We start from the raw sequence: 19,336 nt of genomic DNA on the forward strand, positions 1-19,336 counted from the left end.
CTCTCCGCTCACGCCAGGTCTAAAATTGTGGGTGGGGAAGGGGGGGCTGGTTTTACCATTTTCTACATCTGTTAGGTGTAGAAAAAGGTCTAAATGTAAGAGAGCTCGGACGCACTGGATGCGCAGAAGTTATGCAGAGGCCTGCATCTCTTTATAACTTCAGTGGATCCACCTCCAGCAGAGGGGCTTTATTAACCCCTTAAAGACCGGGCCTCTTTTCAATTTTACTTTTTTTATTTTTCCTCCTCATGTTCCAAAAGCCATAACTTTTTTATTTTTCCGTTCACATAACTATATGAGGGCTTATTTTCAGCGGGACAAGATGCATTTTCTAATACCACCATTTAATTTACATGTCTTTTATTAGAAAACGGGAAAAAAATTATTTGTGTGGCAAAAAATAAAATAAAAAAAGAAACAGAATTCCACCAAGGTTTTTGGGGTTTTGACATCACAGCTTTCATTATGCACTAAAAATCACCTGACGTTCTTATTCTGCAGCTCAATACGAATGTGGCGATACCAAACATGAACAGTGTTTTTCTTTGTTTTACTACTTAAAAAAAAATAAAAACCTTTAGAAAAATCTAAATTTTCTTTGCATTGCTATATTCTGACAGCCGTAACTTTTTTTTTATGTTTCGGTCTACAGAGCTGTATAAGGGCTTGTTATACTGCAGGTTTTTTTTATACCATTTTTGTAGTATTTACAACGTTTTGATCACTGTCATTAAATTTTTTGGAGAGACAAAAAAAAGGCACGATCAGGGTTGACGGCTGTATGATAAAGCTAGCACATGGTGCGTATGGAGCAGGGTCACTGCAGAGGCCTGCTTCATACACCCGCGGGCCCATAACGCCGTTTATATATACGGTGTTATGAGTTAAGACTAGCGTCTAAAACGCCAGTCTTAATAAATGTGCCCCTTAGGCCTCATGCACACGACCGTTCTGTCATTTTTCACAGTTTAGCGGAGGTCCCATTCATTTCTATGGAGCTGTGAAAAAAACTGATAGTCCTCCGTTTTTTCTACGCGTCCGTGATCCGTGATTCCAGTCTGTCCAAAAAATATAACCTGTCCTATTCTTGTCAGTGGAAAACGGACCCATTCAAGTCAATGGGTCCTCCAAAAAAACGGATGCACAACTGGTATGTCATTCGTGTCCGAGTCCGTGTCCGTTTTTTTCTACAAGACCTTGGTGCAATAAAATTACACTTTTCAGTAACCTTCCTTTTTTCCCCCTGTCAGACAAAAAAAAAGGAAGACACAAGGAAACACAACTGAAGCAAAATCGGACACGAACCACTGAAGCCAAATCACTGACAGTGAAAAAACACTGTCGTGTGCATGAGGCCTTAGTCTAGGAGCAAAAGAATGAGAAGACATGACTTATGGGGATATTCGAGTCTTCCTCTTCCGACCCTAAACGGCAGATGACTCTTTATTAGCAAAAACCTGGGTGTCACCCTTACAACCTAAATACCGTATACTATTGAGCCAGTGGGATTGTGACTAGTGTTGAGCGAACTTCTGTTTTCAAGTTCGGCGCACAAGGTTCGGGATATCTAAGAATTCTGTTATGGATTCCGCTACCACTGTGGTAGCAGAATCCATAACGGAATTCTTAGATAACCCGAACCTTGTGCGCCGAACTTGAAGTTTGCTCATCGCTAATTGTGACGTTTGTATATCCTCATAGTGTGTGCATATGGACACAATTAAGGCTACTTTTACACTGGTGTTTTGGCTTTCCGTTTGGGAGATCCGTTCAGGGCTCTCACAAGCGGTCCAAAACGGATCAGTTTTGCTCTAATGCATTCTGAATGGAAAAGGATCCGCTCAGAATGCATCAGTTCAGTCTTCATTCCGCTTTGGTGTCCGTCTGATGAAACTGAGCCAAACGGATCCGTCCTGACACACAATGTAAGTCAATGGGGACGGATCCATTTACTGTGGCACAATAGAAAACGGATCCGTCCTCCATTGACTTTCAATGGTGTTCAAGACGGATCCGTCTTGGCTATTTTAAAGATAATACAAACGGATCCGTTCTGAACAGGTGCAGACGGTTGTATTATCTGAACGGATCTGTCCTGACACACAATGTAAGTCAATGGGGACGGATCCATTTTCTCTGGCACAATAGAAAACTGATCCGTCCTCCATTGACTTTTAAATGGTGTTCAAGACTGATCCCTCTTGGATATGTTAAAGATAATACAAACGGATCAGTTCTGAACGGATGCAGACGGTTGTATTATCTGAACGGATCCGTCTGTGCAGATCCATGACGGATCCGCACCAAACGCGAGTGTGAAAGTAGCCTTAGATACACTGGTGCGGGGAAAACCAAAGCTAAGGAATTCCTTTCTAGATGCAGGACGTCCCCTCCGTACCCATCTACCTTTCCTACCAAATATTGCAACCTAGGGATATCCAAGATTTAGTTCTGTTTAATGAATCGCACTATATTACATGGTATCAGCGGTCGCACTACCCAGGACCTGCTGTACTGTAGCTTTGATCCAGCCATAAATGTACAATCGTCCGGTTAATATGGCTTCCACTTCTGCGCCGAGGCAGATTCCGGTTGTGGATGAGACTTTTGATTTTTCCAATAAAACATTCTCTAGTTGTTTCTAGCCCTATGTTCAGAAGATGCGGGGGTAAGGTTATGTGGCGGGGACTGACAATGCGTGTTTTATACGGATATAAACCGAATACCATAAGGTAGTTATAGTTTATTACATAATAAAGATCAAAAACTGACGCCAGAAATTCCACAGAGGCCAATATAATAAATGTCTACAAAGCTTTTCTTTTATACAGCTCATTGTATATGGCAGGGATCAGCAACCTTCAGCACTTCAGCTGGGGTGAAACTACGACTCCCAGCATGCACAATTGCTTAGCTGTTTTCAGAACTCCCATAGAAGTGAATGGAGCCATGCTGGGAGTTGTAGTTTGTATCTGGAGTGCCAAAGGTTGCTGACCACTGGTATATGGCAGTGTTTCATCACTCACCCATAGGGCACCCTGCGTTTTCCATCTGAGCCCATTCCTTAAAGGAGTTTCAAACTATTTTTCAGGCCCCACAGAGCGGCCGGACCCGCAGTGGGGACCACACTTAACTGGTCCTTGCTGCTGGGTTCTGGCTTCATCACTCCCTCGTCGGCTCTGCAGCTCCTGAGTGTGCATGCATCAACATCCAGTTGACGGGAGCATGTGACGCCTGGGTGACATGTGACTGCGGTGACCAGCGATTGGCTGCAGCGGTTACGTGCCTCCCAATCAACAGGATGGTGATGCGAGCACATCCGGGAGTTGCACAACCTGAAAAAAAAGTTGGATAACCCCTTTAAAGAGGATCCGTTACTAGGGGTGAGCGAACCCGACCTTTACAGGTTCGGGTAGTGAAGGAATTCCGTTATGGATTCCGTTATAACGGAATATAACAGAATTCGGAAAAGGAATGCCCCTAAGAGGAATCCTTCTGGCTTCCGTTATGTGGAACGGAAAACAAAGTCCTGCATAACGGAAATGGGTTCGCTCATCCCTAGCCGTCACCTCTCCTGACATGTATAATAGCATGCTTAATAAAGAATGCATAGTACAATAAGGCTGGAGGGGTTAAATTTTTTAAAAAAAATAATATAACTCACCTTAATCCACTTGCTCGCGCAGCCCGGCTACTCTTCTGTCTTCTTCTTTGCTGTGTACAGGAAAAGGACCTGTGGTGATGTCACTCCGGTCATCACATGGTCAATCACATGATCTTTTACCATGGTGATGGATCATGTGATGACCGGAGTGACGTCACCACAGGTCCTTTTCCTGCACACAGCAAAGAAGGAGACAGAAGAGATGACGGGCTGCGCGAGCAAGTGGATTAAGGTGAGTTAAAAAAAAATGTAACCCCTCCAGCGCTATTGTACTATGCATTCTGTATTCAGAATGCTATTATTTTCCCTTATAACCATGTTATAAGGGAAAATAATAATGATCGGGTCTCCATCCCGATCGTCTCCTAGCAACCGTGCGTGAAAATCGCACCTCATCCGCACTTGCTTGCGGATGCTTGCGATTTTCACGCAGCCCCATTCACTTCTATGATAAACACACAATATAGAGCATGCTGCGATTTTCATGCAACGCATAAGTGATTGCGTGAAAATCACCGCTCATGTGCACAGCCCCATAGAAAGGAATGGGTCCGGATTCAGTGCGGGTGCAATGCGTTCACCTCACGCATTGCACCCGTGCGGAAAACTCGCCCGTGTGAAAGGGGCCTTACTCTTACAGTCTCGCAGAATAACACCGCATGCTACGGGCCATGAAGGATTTCCCCACACGTATCGCTTAGTGTAGCACTCACATAGTCCGCAGCGCTGTACAGGGTCCACAGTCACATCGGCCCCTCTCTCCATTGGGGTTCACAATATAATGTCTGAATTAACTTCTCTGTATGTTTTTGGAGTGTGGGAGGAAAGCAGAAAAAACTGAAAAATCTCATACAGACATGAGGAGGTTGTACAAACTCCATGCATATTATGCTATTTGTCAGATAATTTTTTTATTTTCCTCACTTATATAGCGCTGACATATTCCGCAGCACTTTGCAGACATTATCACTGCCTGCTGTCTCCAGTGGAGCTCACAATCTAAGTTCCCTATCAGTGTGTCTTTGGAAGGAAACTGGAGAGTACCAGGAGGAAACCCACACAACACTGGGAGAACATGCAAACGCCATGCTGATGTTACCCCAGCGCTGACCCCTGAGCCACCGTGCTGTCCAGGATTCAGACCCAGAGCTGTTGGAAGGGGGACATGGCGGTCAGGCAAGCACTTTGGCCTCTTCCTGTCACGGGTGAAGTTTGCAGATAGCTGGAACTTATGAATAAACGAGCGACTGGCTTGATCCCAAACTAAGGAGCTTATAGGTGAGCCCTATAAAACCATAAGAGCTCTCCCTGACTGCTATGCACATGCAAGGGTCTTGATGGTAGACGATTGCATGCCCACGTACCTAAGTCTGCATGACACCTGAAAACCCTTTAATAGTGAGGGGACACGACCACCGGCTCCCTGCACTTAATACGGACGGAGTAAGGGTCACCTAGGATCAAGCCAGCAAGGAAACACAATAAAGTAAAGGACTTATCTGAGCAAACAGCAGAAGCAGCCTCCAGCAGTGAACACTTCATCCAGGAAGTAGTATAAACCGCAAAGTGAGGCAGTATGGGAGGGAATATAAAGGAAGACTATTAGTCTAAATAAGTGACACCTGGCAGAAGGAAAGGAGATGAGAAAGTGAAACAAAAACAAAGAACATCATACAAGAGGTAGAGAAGAACATCTGCCAGACCTTCTCACAGAACTGGCGGTGACACTTCCTCAGCCCCATCGGTCGCATAGTCTTTGTGCAGCTCAGTCTCATTAACGGGGTTGTCCAGGATTTTGATATTGATGGCCTCTTCTTAGGATAGGTCATCAATATCTGATCAGTGGTGCTGGGAGGGGGAGGGGCTTCAGCACCCAGCACACCATTGATCAGCTGTATGAAAAGGCCTCGGTGCTCCAGTGAGCGCTTTGCTGCAGCCACTTCCTCAGCCAGTTTGTGCAGCTCTGTTCAATTCAGGTGAATGGACCTGAGCTGCAATCCCAAGTACAGCCTGTATACAGTATATGGCGCTGTGCTGGGAAAAGTCGCAGAGAGAGGCGCAACTAACCGCTGCGTTGTCATCTGCGCCTGAAATACGCCTAGTGTAAGAGTATTTCAATATAACAAATGACCCCCTTAGCTTCTGCGAAACATAAAAAGTTTCCTGGCGTTCCACTGAGTACCGCTGAATCTGTCCTAGTTCTGCATATCCTATTCTAATATTTATTTTGTATGCAAAGTGGAAATTCAGCGTCGGATACAGATCATTATACGTTAGATGAGTCAGCCGGCCGATCAGTAAGAGGATTAGCGTGCGGCGTGTCAGGACTTCCGAAGAAAATGATTAAACTTTCTGCCGGTTCCATCTACTATTAATCTGAAACTGCACGCTAATAAAAGTCCATGTTCCGCCCAAGCGCTGGGGTTTACCCTTACACTTCTAGTAAATGATGGATTTTTTTATGTGTAGCAGTTTCCTAAGTTTACGACTGTGATCAGAATTAACTATTGCACGGCATCACCTGTCTGCCACACCACAGCAGTCAATGTCAGCCCCCATTCTGCTGATGGACCTTCAGGGCCAGGAGACTCCATCTCCACTACGATCACCTTCAACACTCGCCAGTTACTCCACCATACAGATGATTTGCCATATCCCCTATGTAGGGTGACTGGTATATACCCTACTGAAGGTCTGAAACACAACACAGGTGTTATTTTTGGAGTTTCCCAAGTGCCAGTGGCTCTCGGATTTGCTGGACTTTTAGTGAGGGGTCCAGGGACCTCCTAGGACAGTGGCCTTGAATCCAGGACAGTTTAGGGCACTTGGTTTAGGGTTTGTCTTTTGACCACAGCCTCGTATGAATATGTCAGATGCATGGACCTTGGAAAGTATGTAAATGGGTAAAAAAAAAATTGATGGAAGACAAAAAGTAGCGGTTATAATGGTGTGGAGTTATCCTGTACACTAGTATTACAGTGGTACAGTGCTCCCTCAGGTCACTTATTCCAGGTTCCAGGATGACCATTGTATGTGGAAACCATTGTAACTTGAGTAATCGGCTCCAAAGCCCCAAAATGTCATCCAAGATAAGAGAAAGTGAACATTTAAGAAAAATAAGCAGATAAGGCTAGTCACATATATGTTTTGTATTCTGGTTTTGAGATCCAGCATCTGGATCAGTGGGGACAAAACAGAACGAACCAAATCAGGATGCATTCCGTTCCGGTTTGTTCCGTTTTTTGACCGGACACCGAACCGCTGCAAGTTGCAAAACTTAACAAACCGGATCCGGCACAAAAAAAAATGTGAGTCAAGGGTGCCAAGAACTTGCAGCGGTTCTGTGTCCGGTCAAAAAAATTAACCGACCAGAACGGAATGCATCCTGATCTGATTCGTTCTGTTTTGTCCCCACTGGTCCAGGTGCGTTGATTTTTTTTTTTTTTTGTGCCGGATCTTGTTTGTTGAGTTTCAGTTTAATCTAACCGCATCCGAACGGAATTGATGCATCTGGATGTGTTAAATCGAACGGAAGCGTTTTGCTCCAGTTTTGAAATTCTCTGCTGGATCTCAAAACCGGAATGTAAAACACATATGTGAAAGTAGCCTAACCGAGAGCAAACAAGTCCTTACACATAAGAGTGAGCAACTAATACAGCTGTTACCAGAGAAGTGGCCTGGATTGGTTGGATCCGAGCCTGAGGCATTGTACAGATGTAGCAGAGTTAATAGCAAAAGTCATCCGCGTTAGGCTTCTGTCACATTAGGGTTTTCAATTCCGCTATTGAGATCTGTCATAGGATCTCAATAGCGGAAGAAAACACTTCAGTGTTGTCCCCATTTATTGTCAATGGGGACAAAACTGAACAAAACAGAAGGCACCAAAATGCATTCCGTTCCGTTTGGTTGCGTCGCCATTTCGGACAGAAAAACGCTGCAAGCAGCATTAACTATATGTAATAACTCGAGGGGTTATCCAACCACTAAAATGCCTCCCCATACGCCCGGTCCCCTAGAAGAGGTTATTCTTACCTGGCTCCCTAGCACCTGCGTCATCTCCTGGTTGCGAGGATGAAAACATCTGGTGTTGGGAGGGGTAGCCAATAGTAGGCCTCGACGGGAAAGAGCCTCCATAGTATCTCTGGTGAGGGGGGATGCAGCGGTGGCGGTGCGGGCATCAGAAGTGACGCGGGTGTCAGGGAGCCAGGTAAGGGTTCTTTAAGGCCTCTTTCACACGGGCGTCATGTTTTTTGCCCGGATAAGAGGCGGGTGCGTTGCGGGAAAATGCGCGATTTTTCCGCGCGAGTGCAAAACATTGTCATGCGTTTTACACTCGCGTGAGAAAACTCGCGCATGTTTGGTACCCAAACCCGAACTTCTTCACAGAAGTTCGGGCTTGGGATTGATGTTCTGAAGATTGTATTATTTTCCCTTATAACATGGTTATAAGGGAAAATAATAGCATTCTGAATACAGAATGCTTAGTATAATAGTGCTGGAAGGGTTAAAAATAATAAAAAGTTAACTCACCTTCTCCTCTTGTTAGCGTAGATGCCGGTCTGTTCTTTAGCTGTGGGCTGAATGACCTGAGGTGATGTCAGATCACATGCTCCAATCACATGGTCCATCACCATGGTGATGGAGCATGTGATCTGACATCACCACAGGTCCTTCAGCCCACAGCTAAAGAACAGACCGGCATCTATGCTAACAAGAGGAGAAGGTGAGTTAACTTTTTTATTATTTTTAACCCCTCCAGCACTATTATACTAAGCATTCTGTATTCAGAATGCTATTATTTTCCCTTATAACCATGTTATAAGGGAAAATAATACAGTGAATAGACTGTCACCTAGAACCCATGCGTGAAAATCGCACCGCATCCGCACTTGCTTGCGATTTTCACGCAACGCACAAGTGATGCGTGAAAATCACCGCTCGTGTGCACAGCCCCATAGAAATTAATGGGTCAGGATTCAGTGCGGGTGCTATGCGTTCACCGCACGCATCGCACCCGCACGGAAAACTCGCCCGTGTGAAAGGGGCCTAACACTTGCGGCAGGACGGATCCGACAGGCTGTTCACCCTGTCGGATCCCTCCTTCCGCTATTTCGCCGTGCATTATAGTCAATGGGGACGGAGCGGCGGCACGGTGAAATAGCGGAAGGCTGGATCCGACGGGGTGAACAGCCTGTTGGATTCTTCCTGCCGCAAGTGTGAAAATACCCTAAGTATAACCTCTGTCAGGGGCCCGGGCGTATGGGGAGGCATTTTAGGAGTTGGATAATCCCTTTAACTCTGCTACGTCTGTATGTGGAGTGTAGTTTCAACTTACAATGGGTCAGAAAAGACCTTTGTATGTTGAAAATATTGCTTACTGAGGGAGCACTGAATTTGCGTCTCATAAAGTGATGGCCTGTCGGTAGGAAATGCCATCACTTAATGGTGGGTCCTGTCCCTAGGACCCTCACTGATGCAGAGATATAGGGGGCTGCAGCACCGATTCAGTACAGTGACCCCTTAACTGTTCTTCTCTGCATAGCAGTGCTCCCAGCCACCAGAGTGTGCTGAGCATTGTAGTACAGCCTGATTCATGTGAATAGAGCAGTGCTGCAGTTCCCCTGCACACCGGATAGCCGGGGAACCACAACTCTGTGCCCCTGCATTCCATGGATCGTTGAGGGTTCCCAAGGTATGCCATCATTTTGTAAGATGTGAAAACCCCTTTAAGTCTACCTTAGGCCTCTTTCACACTTGTGGCAGGACGGATCCGGCAGGCTGGTCTCCCTGTCGGATCCGTCCTTCCGCTGTTTCGCCGTATCGCCGCTCCGTCCCCATTGACTATAATGGGGACGGGGGTGGAGCTCCGGCGCAGAACGGCGGTGCACGGCGAAAGCCGCCGGACTAAAAAGTCCTGCATGTCCGACTTTTTAGTCCAGCGGCTTTCGCCATGCACCACCGTGCTGCGCCGGAGCTCCGCCCCCATCCCCATTATAGTCAATGGGGACGGAGCGGCGGTCCGGCGAAACAGCGGAAGGACGGATCCGACAGGGAAACCAGCCTGCTGGATCTGTCCTGCCGCAAGTGTGAAAGGGGCCCCCAAGGGAGTCTGTCACCAAAATTGGACGTTATACACTGCTTACATGTGGCTCTAGCACAACTACCCATGATTCCAATGGTATCTTTGTTCTTTTGTTACTTTCAGCAGCTGAAAAAACGCTGCTGAATCCACATGCAAATGGAGCTCGCAAGTGCCCAGGGGAGAGGTTCGTGGTGTAGGGGCCCAGGCCGCTCTGACTTTTTTCACATTACTGCTCCCCAGCCTCTCACTTGTCCCACCCTGTAAGTCCATTGCGGCATCCCCAGTACCGGCCGAGATTCCATGCATGCGCAGTTAATCGCCGGCCCGGGTATGTGCTAGAGCCACATATAAGCAGTGTATAACATCCAATTTTGGTGACAGACTCCCTCCGGTCATGTGACCCTCACATGTATCACGTGATTTGGCTTTCAGTTAATGGTCCAGGTATCTAATAGGTGACTAGTAGTGTATTGGGGAACAGAACATACACACTATATACAGTACTACTACCTGCAGCACCTAATGGCTGCCAGTGTAGAAGCAGACCTCTGTGTGTGTGTGTGTTTTTTTTCTTTTTACACTAAACTTTATTAACACGACAACATCACTTAGAGACAAGCAGCTATTTTGCAAATCACCCACACACAGACACATAATGTTGTCGTTACTGTAATAACCACAATAAAAATCATGATTCCACCACTAGTCCTATTTACTTATCACATAAATATGTACTGATCCAGCACATATATACTGAATGTCAGGGGTGTCACATGACTGATGCCATGTTTCAGTTAGGCCATGGATGCATTACATAGTACATAAGGCCGAAAAAAGACATTTGTCCATCTAGTTCGGCCTGTTATCCTGCAAGTTGATCCAGAGGAAGGCAAAAAAAAACTGTGAGGTAGAAGCCAATTTTCCCCACTTTGGAGTCGAGAAGGATATTTTTATTCCCCTAATCAGGCAATCAGAATAACTCCCTGGATCAACGATCTCTCTCTAGTAGCTATAGCCTGTAATATTATTACACTTCAGAAATACATCCAGGCCCCTCTTGAATTCCTTTATTGTACTCACCATCACCACCTCCTCAGGCAGAGAGTTCCATAGTCTCACTGCTCTTACCGTAAAGAATCCTCTTCTATGTTTGTGTACAAACCTTCTTTCCTCCAGACGCAGAGGATGTCCCCTCGTCACAGTCACCGTCCTGGGAATAAATAGCTGATGGGATAGATCTCTGTACTGACCCCTGATATATTTATACATAGTAATTAGATCTCCTCTCAGTCGTCTTTTTTCTAAAGTGAATAACCCTAATTTTGATAATCTTTCAGGGTACTGTATTTTTCCCATTCTAGTTATTACTTTAGTCGCCCTCCTCTCGACCCTCTCCAGCTCTGCTATGTCTGCCTTGTTCACAGGAGCCCAGAACTGTACACAGTACTCCATGTGTGGTCTGACGATTTGAAAAAGTGGTAGGACTATGTTCTTATCACGGGCATCTATGCCCCTTTTGCTGCAACTGACTATCTTATTGGCCTTGGCAGCAGCTGCCTGACACTGGTTTTTGCAGCTTAGTTTGCTGTTTATTAAAATTCCTAGATCCTTTTCGATGTCAGTGTTACCGAGTGTTTTACCATTTTAGTATGTACGGGTGACTTGCATTATTCCTTCCCATGTGCATAACTTTACATTTGTCAGTGTTAAACCTCATCTGCCACTTATCTGCCCAAGCCTCCAATCTATCCAGATCCCTCTGTAGTAGTATACTGTCCCCTTCAGTGTTAATTACTTTACACAGTTTAGTGTCATCTGCGAAAATTGATATTTTACTATGCAAGCCTTCTACAAGATCATTAATAAATATATTGAAGAGAATAGGGCCCAATACTGACCCCTGAGGTACCCCACTAGTGACAGTGACCCAATCTGAGTGTGTACCGTTAATACCCACCCTCTGTTTTCTATCACTGAGCCAGTTACTTACCCACATACAGACGTTTTCTCCCAGTCCAAGCATTCTCATTTTATTTACTAACCTTTCATGTGGTACAGTGTCAAATGCTTTGGAGAAGTCCAGATATACAACATCCATTGATTCGCCGCTGTCAAGTCTAGAACTTACCTCCTCATAGAAACTGATTAAATTAGTTTGGCATGACCGATCCCTCACGAAGCCATGCTGATATGGCGTTATTTGCTTATTTCCGTTGAGATGCTCTAAGATAGCATCTCTCAGAAAACCTTCAAACCGTTTACCCACAACAGATGTTAAACTTACTGGCCCATAGTTTCCAGGCTCTGTTTTTGGACTCTTTTTGAATATTGGCACCACATTTGCCATGCGCCAATCCTGTGGGACATTCCCTGTCAGTATAGAATCTGCAAATATCAGAAATAAGGGTCTGGCTATGACATTACTTAATTCCTTTAGGATACGGGGGTGTATGCCATCCGGTCCTGGCGATTTGTCTTTTTGAATCTTTTTGAGTCGCTGTTGTACTTCTTCCTGGGTCAGACAGGACACTTTTAATGGGGAATTTATTTTTACATTTAGCATTTCATCTGACAGTTTATTTTCCTCAGTGAATACATTGGAGAAAAAAATATTTAACAGCTTTGCTTTCTCCTCGTCACTCGTAGGACTGATACATGGGCTATACCATTCTTCTATATATAGGGGTGAACTGCCTGTTGGGGCAAAAACCCCAATGCCGGATGAGCGGTGGACTCCGAATTAGAAGTTATGGATATCCATAGAGAAAAACCAACACAGGCATAGGTCTGTGTATCAAGTGTTTCTAAACTTTATTGAAAGAAAGCAGAATTATAAAGCTAATTTCTGGATCATTTCCAACTGAAGACGCAGTCAAGCATTTACGTCATTAACTCATTAAAAACACAATCTGAAATGAACATCTTCTTGGCTATACGCCTAGACCATCTCCTTAATCTTAACTGTCGGTGCTAACCACACACTAGTACTCCTTAATGCTTGTTAAGATTCCTTTCTGCACAGGGATGGTGGGGGTTAAGTGTGATCTTGAAGTTACAGTAACTTTCCACAAGAAGCTCACAGTTCATTACACAAAAAAATGGCAGTATGAAATTCAGACATGGAGGCTGAGGCCACAACATGGAGTCCTAACCCTCACACTGCCTGATATAAGAAAGTTATGTATTTTAAATATGTGTATATTAGAAAATGATATTTCCTATTATATGAACAAATAAATCAAAAACATAAAAAACAGAATACCCCTTAAAATCTTTCCAGAGTCAGAAAGAGGAATTTCCCTTCTAATGATATGTTATTCCCTTTATATACACTTGCGATATGCCTATTGTATGCAGTTTGGCTCCCAGGTCATTATCTTCCTATAACGCCTCTTGTTTTATAGGGCAGTATTTTTTGTTGTCTGGCTGCCTCCTTGCTTCTCGTCAGGGTAGAATCATAACGTCCAGCAAATCTAAGTGGGAGGCGGTGGTGGGTAATAAATCTGCAGAGGAACAGATTCTAATGGTTCAGAAAGGACTACTCACTTATATATTATTCATCAAGCTTATTTAACTACAGCTAGGGATTGCCCAGGTCCACAGGAAATCTGCCCTAAATGCAAGGGGGAGCCAGGTACACTTTATCTCTTCATAAGGCAGCATCCGTATAGGGTATAAGGTTATTGAGCTCAGGTACTTAAAGGGCATCGATCAGCAGACTTGTATCTAGGACACTGGCTGACCTGTTACATGTGAACTTGGCAGCTGAAGACATCTGTGTTGGCCCCATGTTCATATGTGCCCTCATTGCTGAGGAAAATTATGTTTTCATATATGCAAATGAGCCTCTAGGAGCAACAGGGGCGTTGCCGTTACTCTTAGAGGCTCTGCTCTCTCTGCAACTGCTGCGCCCTCTGCACTTTGACAGCGCCAGGCATCGAAAACCTCATCACACCTTGGGTGCATGTATTTCTATCAGCCTTAGTTACTGTTCTAATATTATTATTTTTATTCCAGAAAATATTATAAGACTTGTTAGGCCGTAGACACATTAGATTAATTTCAGACGAGAATGACTCACCTGTCTTATCATTGTCATCACAATCCCAGGTAGCCCAGTGACAAGTCAGAGAACCCATCTGATGTGTATGGGAGCTCCTGACTTTCCTTCGACAATTGATGTCGCTGAAGATAAGGATCAGGCCTGTTGGATTTCAGCTGCTCTATCCTTTTGTTCTCAGGACATAACCTCTGGCTTTCTCCCCTCTCCTCAATTAAGTTTTTTTTTAACTGTTAAATTGATATCCTCCAGATAGGTCATCTGTGTCTGATCGGTGGGGATCACCGTTGATCAGCAGTAGCGCCGCGGCCTTCTCCCTGGTCACCAAACACAGCGCCGTACATTGTATAGTGGCTGTGCTTGGTATCGCAGCTCAACTCCATTCACTTCAATGGGGCTGAGCTGTGCCTAGGCCACATGACCAATGAACATGGCGTAGGCAAAGCTTGGAGAAGGCCACTGCACTACTGCCTTCTCAAACAGCTGATCTGCAGGGGTCCCGGGTGTCAGACCCCCACCAATCAGATACTCCAGAAGAGAGGTCATCAGTTAAAACATCTCGGAAAACCCCTTTAAGCACATGGAGGGGATCAGGAGTGAAAGATGTTAGCCATTCTTATAATGCCGACCATAGGAACACAACTGTACTGGGTATTCTACATTCGTCGCTTCACAAAACGACTGCCATCTGTGCCCTTCCACCTTTATCAGTATGCTCCAACATGGCATGTGCTGTATCTTCAGTCCCTTGGTATTCCAGCAAGGCCCGGGTGCCATAAAGAGATGTCGTCGTTTGGCTACGTCTCGTAAGACGCCACAAGGGAATCAGTAATTGCTGTATTTAATACCGATCTGTAGCACAATCACTGTCACGACGTGTAATTGGCTTGCCTGAGTGCCTACGGCATCGCCTAATTGATTCCTTAGAGTCTCCTGGGCTTTGTAAAAGGGTTTTGATTGTCTATGAAAGTATAGGAAAAAGTGGTTTTTCTTTAGCGGTTATTGAAAGACGGAAGAGTGATTAAGAAGTATTGCAATGCACAATCTTGCGGATATTTCTGGTACTTCTATGGCGTTACTTATGCCCTGGGTCTGCTCACCTTCATATCCATGAATAGGGCTGGGTGCACAGCATGGGGTTTGCAGTTCGCTGCAGGTCAGGGTTTGTACTGGTTCTAAAATAATTATGAGTATTATATAATTATTCATAGACCTTTACAGTTCTACCATTTTTCCTGTACTTTTCAGACCACTCTTATTCAGACCGGCTGCACCAGGACACCGCATACCTGAGGAATAATAGGAATTTGACCGAAAGGACCGTGGACAAGCTAGTTCTGCAGCTAAATCGTGTCTATCCTCAGGTTCTTTCCAACAAGGAAGCTGAAAAGGTAAGACATTTCCCCTGTTTAATACCAAGGTGAAGGTAGCAGGAGTTTTCTCCTCAACCCGTTGACTGATCCACATTCGACGGTCCCACCGCAAAAAAGTAGTGCATGCACTACCTTTTTTGCGGTGCGGAGGCACGGACAGAAAACCCAAGGAAGCATGGGCTTCTGATCCGTGCCTCCGTTCTGCACCATATCATCTCGATTGCGGACGGTCCACATCCGTGATACGGTGCGCACAAGGCCGTGTGCATGAGCCCTAAGGCTAATGCATATGGACTACACTTAAAGGCTTAAAGGGGTATTCCCATCTATAGGTAGGATGTGCCACAAATGTCAGATAGGTGCAGCTACCACCTCTGGGACCTACTCCTGTCTCCAGAATGGGGCCCCCTGAAGTGAAGGGCAGCACACCGCGCATGTCTAGCGTCCTCTCCATTCACTGCTATGAGACTTCAAACAATAGTCAAGTGAGCACCGGCTATATTCAGAAGTCCCATAGCAGTGAATAGAGAGCAAGTTGTGCGTGGCGGCCACCTCTCTATTTTCCGCTATGGGACTGTCCAAAATAGAGGAGCCAGCGCTTAGCTATTGTCCGAACTCCCATGGAGGGTGGCCACAAGGCTGCCCTTCCTTCACTTTGGGGGCTCCATTCTTGGGATAGGAGAGGGTCCTAGAGTTGGAACAAACATCTACATGACATTGATGGCATATCACTAGGATTTGCCACAAATGTTTCAGAGGGGAGCATCCCTTTAAATAGTGCCAATCGAAATGCTGTGTCTTCAGTTAGTTAATGGTCAGAAAATTTGCCCGTGTAAAAGCACCTTTCTAACAAAAACAGATTTTTACAAATTTATGGATATTGTACCTCTATATCATGACAATTTCCTGCAAAAAGTAGTGTACATCTTTAAAGGGAACCTGTCACAGTCCAACATGTTATAGAGCAGGAGGAGCTGAGCACATATGCTATATACTTTTATGGGAAATGATTCAGCATAACTTAGAATATTTTCATTTAAAGGGGATTGCAGTTTTTTTACTGATGACCTAGCCTCTATCCAGTGTCTGATCGGTGGGGGTCCAACAGCCAGGACCCCCGCTGATCAGCTGTTTGAAAAGGGCGCTGCGCTACCCCTTTACATCTCTGCTCTTTCTGAGCTTAGGCGTCCAGTGGGCGGTCTTCTCAGCTATTGACAGCCTTTCCTACAAAGAGCTGTAAGTCACTGATTAAGATCACCCAATGGATGCCTGCGTTCAGAAAGAGCAGAGATTCAAATAAATTTTTTGCCACAAAACTATATATCAATCTGCTCAGCTCCTCCTGCTCTATGACATGCAGCATTTTCACAGTGACCAGTTCCCTTCAAATATCAGGTACATTTCCAGTCTCTTCAGTGTCAGAACCAAATCCTGGGGTAAGCCTCATTAGTGGCCTCTCCTTATCCACCTAGTTGGCCCCAGAACTGTAAATGATAAATACATGGTCGCCGTGTACATAGCAGAAATCTGTATTTTTGAAGATTAGATTGTGTGCCTCTAAAAGTGATCCTTTACAGTTTAGGAGTCTGAAAACCCCTCTGCGCACCCGTCTGTCCGATCTACTGAAGCATCTCCAGAGAACAGGGGAGCGAGAATGCCAAGAGTTCTACAGGGCCCTACAGAACAATGCAGACAAGGTGTACGCCACACTACCCAGCAGGAGCAACCTGAGTAAGTGTCAGCCAGCAGCACCGCGCCATCAAGACCATAACCATTGATTAGCATGACCAGGCAGCCATTGTGATTGATGTCAGATGAATGAAATAATTGATGTGTCACGTTTTGACATAACAGTTTTATAGTATTAACCCCTTCCCAACTGCCCAATGACCATTTGCATTGGAGTTCCATGGCTGCCGGGTGTCTGCTGTTTTAAACTGCAGGCACCCGGGACTAATGTATACGTTCAACGATAACGCCAATCGCATACAATGACCACAGCATCTGGGAGGTTAAAGACTGGGAGTACGTACTCCCGGCCGTATACCGGCTCCCCCGGGGAGGATGAGGAGACTATGGAGCCGGATGTAGTGTGCTGCACCCTCTGTACGCAGGAGTGGTACATGGCTGCCGCACATTAGATCCTATGTGGCAGGGCTCCATAGGAACACAGTGTGATCCCCATAGATGCCATTGTTAATGCATTGAAGTCTGAGAAAAGCAATCCAAAAAAAGAGTAAGAAAATAGATATCATGGGCATAGCCACGTGGAAAACGCCCTTCTATTAAAATATAAAAAAAATTATGTGCCATACGAGAAACAATTCCGTTTTTTGGTTGCTTCACCTCCCACAAAAACTTGAATACACAAGTGCCAATATGGCATAATTGAAAAGTACAGATCACCCCACAGAAAATTAGCTTTCAAACAGCTCTGTACCCATAAAAGTAAAAAAGTTATGGGGGTCAGAATATGGCTATGCAAAGAAAGAAAATGGAAAAATCGCCTGGCCTTGAAGGGGTTAAAAATTAAAATTGTGAATGGTTAGGCATGGTGTAAGACTTAAAAAAAAAAAAAAAAAACAACTGTTCTAGTTGTCCTTTTTCTGTCTGGTGTGATGTGCTCCCATCTACATGCACGTTGTCACCGCTGGCTAATCAGTGGCCTCAGCGGTGACCTGTGCAGCTCAGCGGTCACATGCCGTACCTGTACAGGTTACCACTAATTGGCCAACAGTGGTGACATCACTTTTCTGGCCATCTGGGGACCAGCATTGATGGGACTACGACCTGTGTCGCAGAAACCAGGACGTCCCGACTAGTTAAGTGTTTTGTTCAGGTCTAGGACATGCCCTTTAAAGGGGTTGTTCCCATTCCCAGGACCCCACTGGTTTCTATTTCTGGTCCCTAATAACACGGAGGAAATTACTGTGTAGCCACTCTCAGTCCACAGTAGTGACCCGCCTCACCCACCGACTGGGTGATCAGTCATTTTGTGTGTGGTGAGAGGAACCAGGAAGTGTTAGGACAGGAGCTGCAGGGGATCGGTGGTGTGACTTCTTTATTTTCGGTTTTATGCCATTCATGTGTGCCTACCTTTTATAGATACACGTTAAAGGGGATGTCTAATACTAAGGAGAGATGAGACTAAACCCCGACCAACAGATGGCCAGGAAAACCACACAGCAGGCCGGCACTGCTTCAGCAGCTCCCTTTAGGGATGGTTTCCTGTGCTACGCTGTTAACGTAGCTTCCATGCACAGGAAAGAGAGCAGCACCGGCCCGCTCCTGGTGGTCGGGACTTAGGCTCATCTCCTTTTAATAACGGTGAGATGAGACAACCCCTTCAAAAACATATACAGGGTCATTTATTAGGACCAGCGTTTTAGACGCCGGTCTTAATAACCCTGTGCGCTGTCAGTGGATCCATCAAAGTTATGAAGAGGCCCGGCCTCTACATAACTTTGGCGCATCCACCACCAGTCTAATTGTAAAACCGCTTCCTTGCTGGCTTAAATTTAGACCATTTTCTATGTCTAAAACAGGCATAGAAAATGATAAATGAGACAGGCCTGCCGGCCCTTCCCCGGCCACACCACCCCCCCCTTTTTAGACCTGGCATGAACAGGGAAAAGGTACAGATTGCGTGAAGGATAACCTTTACGCCACAATCTGCGACCGATATATGCCAGAAAACGGGCGTATATTTGATAATGAATGATTCCCAGAACGTTAGCTTTGTCTGCAAGGTTTGGGCTCCGCATAAGAAAAAGGTAAAAACATTTTTATTAACCTTTTATGCCTAGTGAGAAAATAATAATAATGTTTGGCCTCTTTCACACAGGCGTCCCAGATTTGACCCGGATGCATCGCGTGTGCATTGCGGGAAACCCGTGTGAGTAGGCACGCAATTGCAGTCGGTTTTGACTGCGATTGCGTTCCAATGTTCAGTTTTTTCCGCAAGAGTGCAATGCGTTTTGCACACACGTGAGAAAAAAAAACGGAATGTGGTACCCAGACCCGAATTTCTTCACTGAAGTTCGGGTTTGGGTTAGGTGTTTTATTCATTTTATTATTTTCCCTTATAACATGGTTATAAAGGAAAATAATAACATTCTTAATACAGAATTCTTAGTAAAATGTGCCTTGAGGGGTTA

At 45.2% G+C, this 19,336-nt stretch overlaps 1 protein-coding gene across 2 annotated transcripts in view; it reads left to right on the top strand.

Moving 5' to 3' along the window:
• Window positions 1-19,336, top strand: part of CARD19 (caspase recruitment domain family member 19) — a 39,904-nt gene that overhangs the window by 10,678 nt on the left and 9,890 nt on the right. For both annotated transcript variants that reach the window (XM_044300851.1, XM_044300850.1), the window contains exons 2-3: window positions 15,055-15,197; window positions 16,757-16,910. In XM_044300851.1, coding sequence (XP_044156786.1) covers window positions 15,055-15,197; window positions 16,757-16,910 — 297 coding nt within the window. The remainder of the gene's footprint in view (window positions 1-15,054; window positions 15,198-16,756; window positions 16,911-19,336) is intronic.

Source organism: Bufo gargarizans, chromosome 7 (assembly GCF_014858855.1).
Source record: "Bufo gargarizans isolate SCDJY-AF-19 chromosome 7, ASM1485885v1, whole genome shotgun sequence".
Lineage (NCBI taxonomy): Eukaryota > Metazoa > Chordata > Amphibia > Anura > Bufonidae > Bufo > Bufo gargarizans.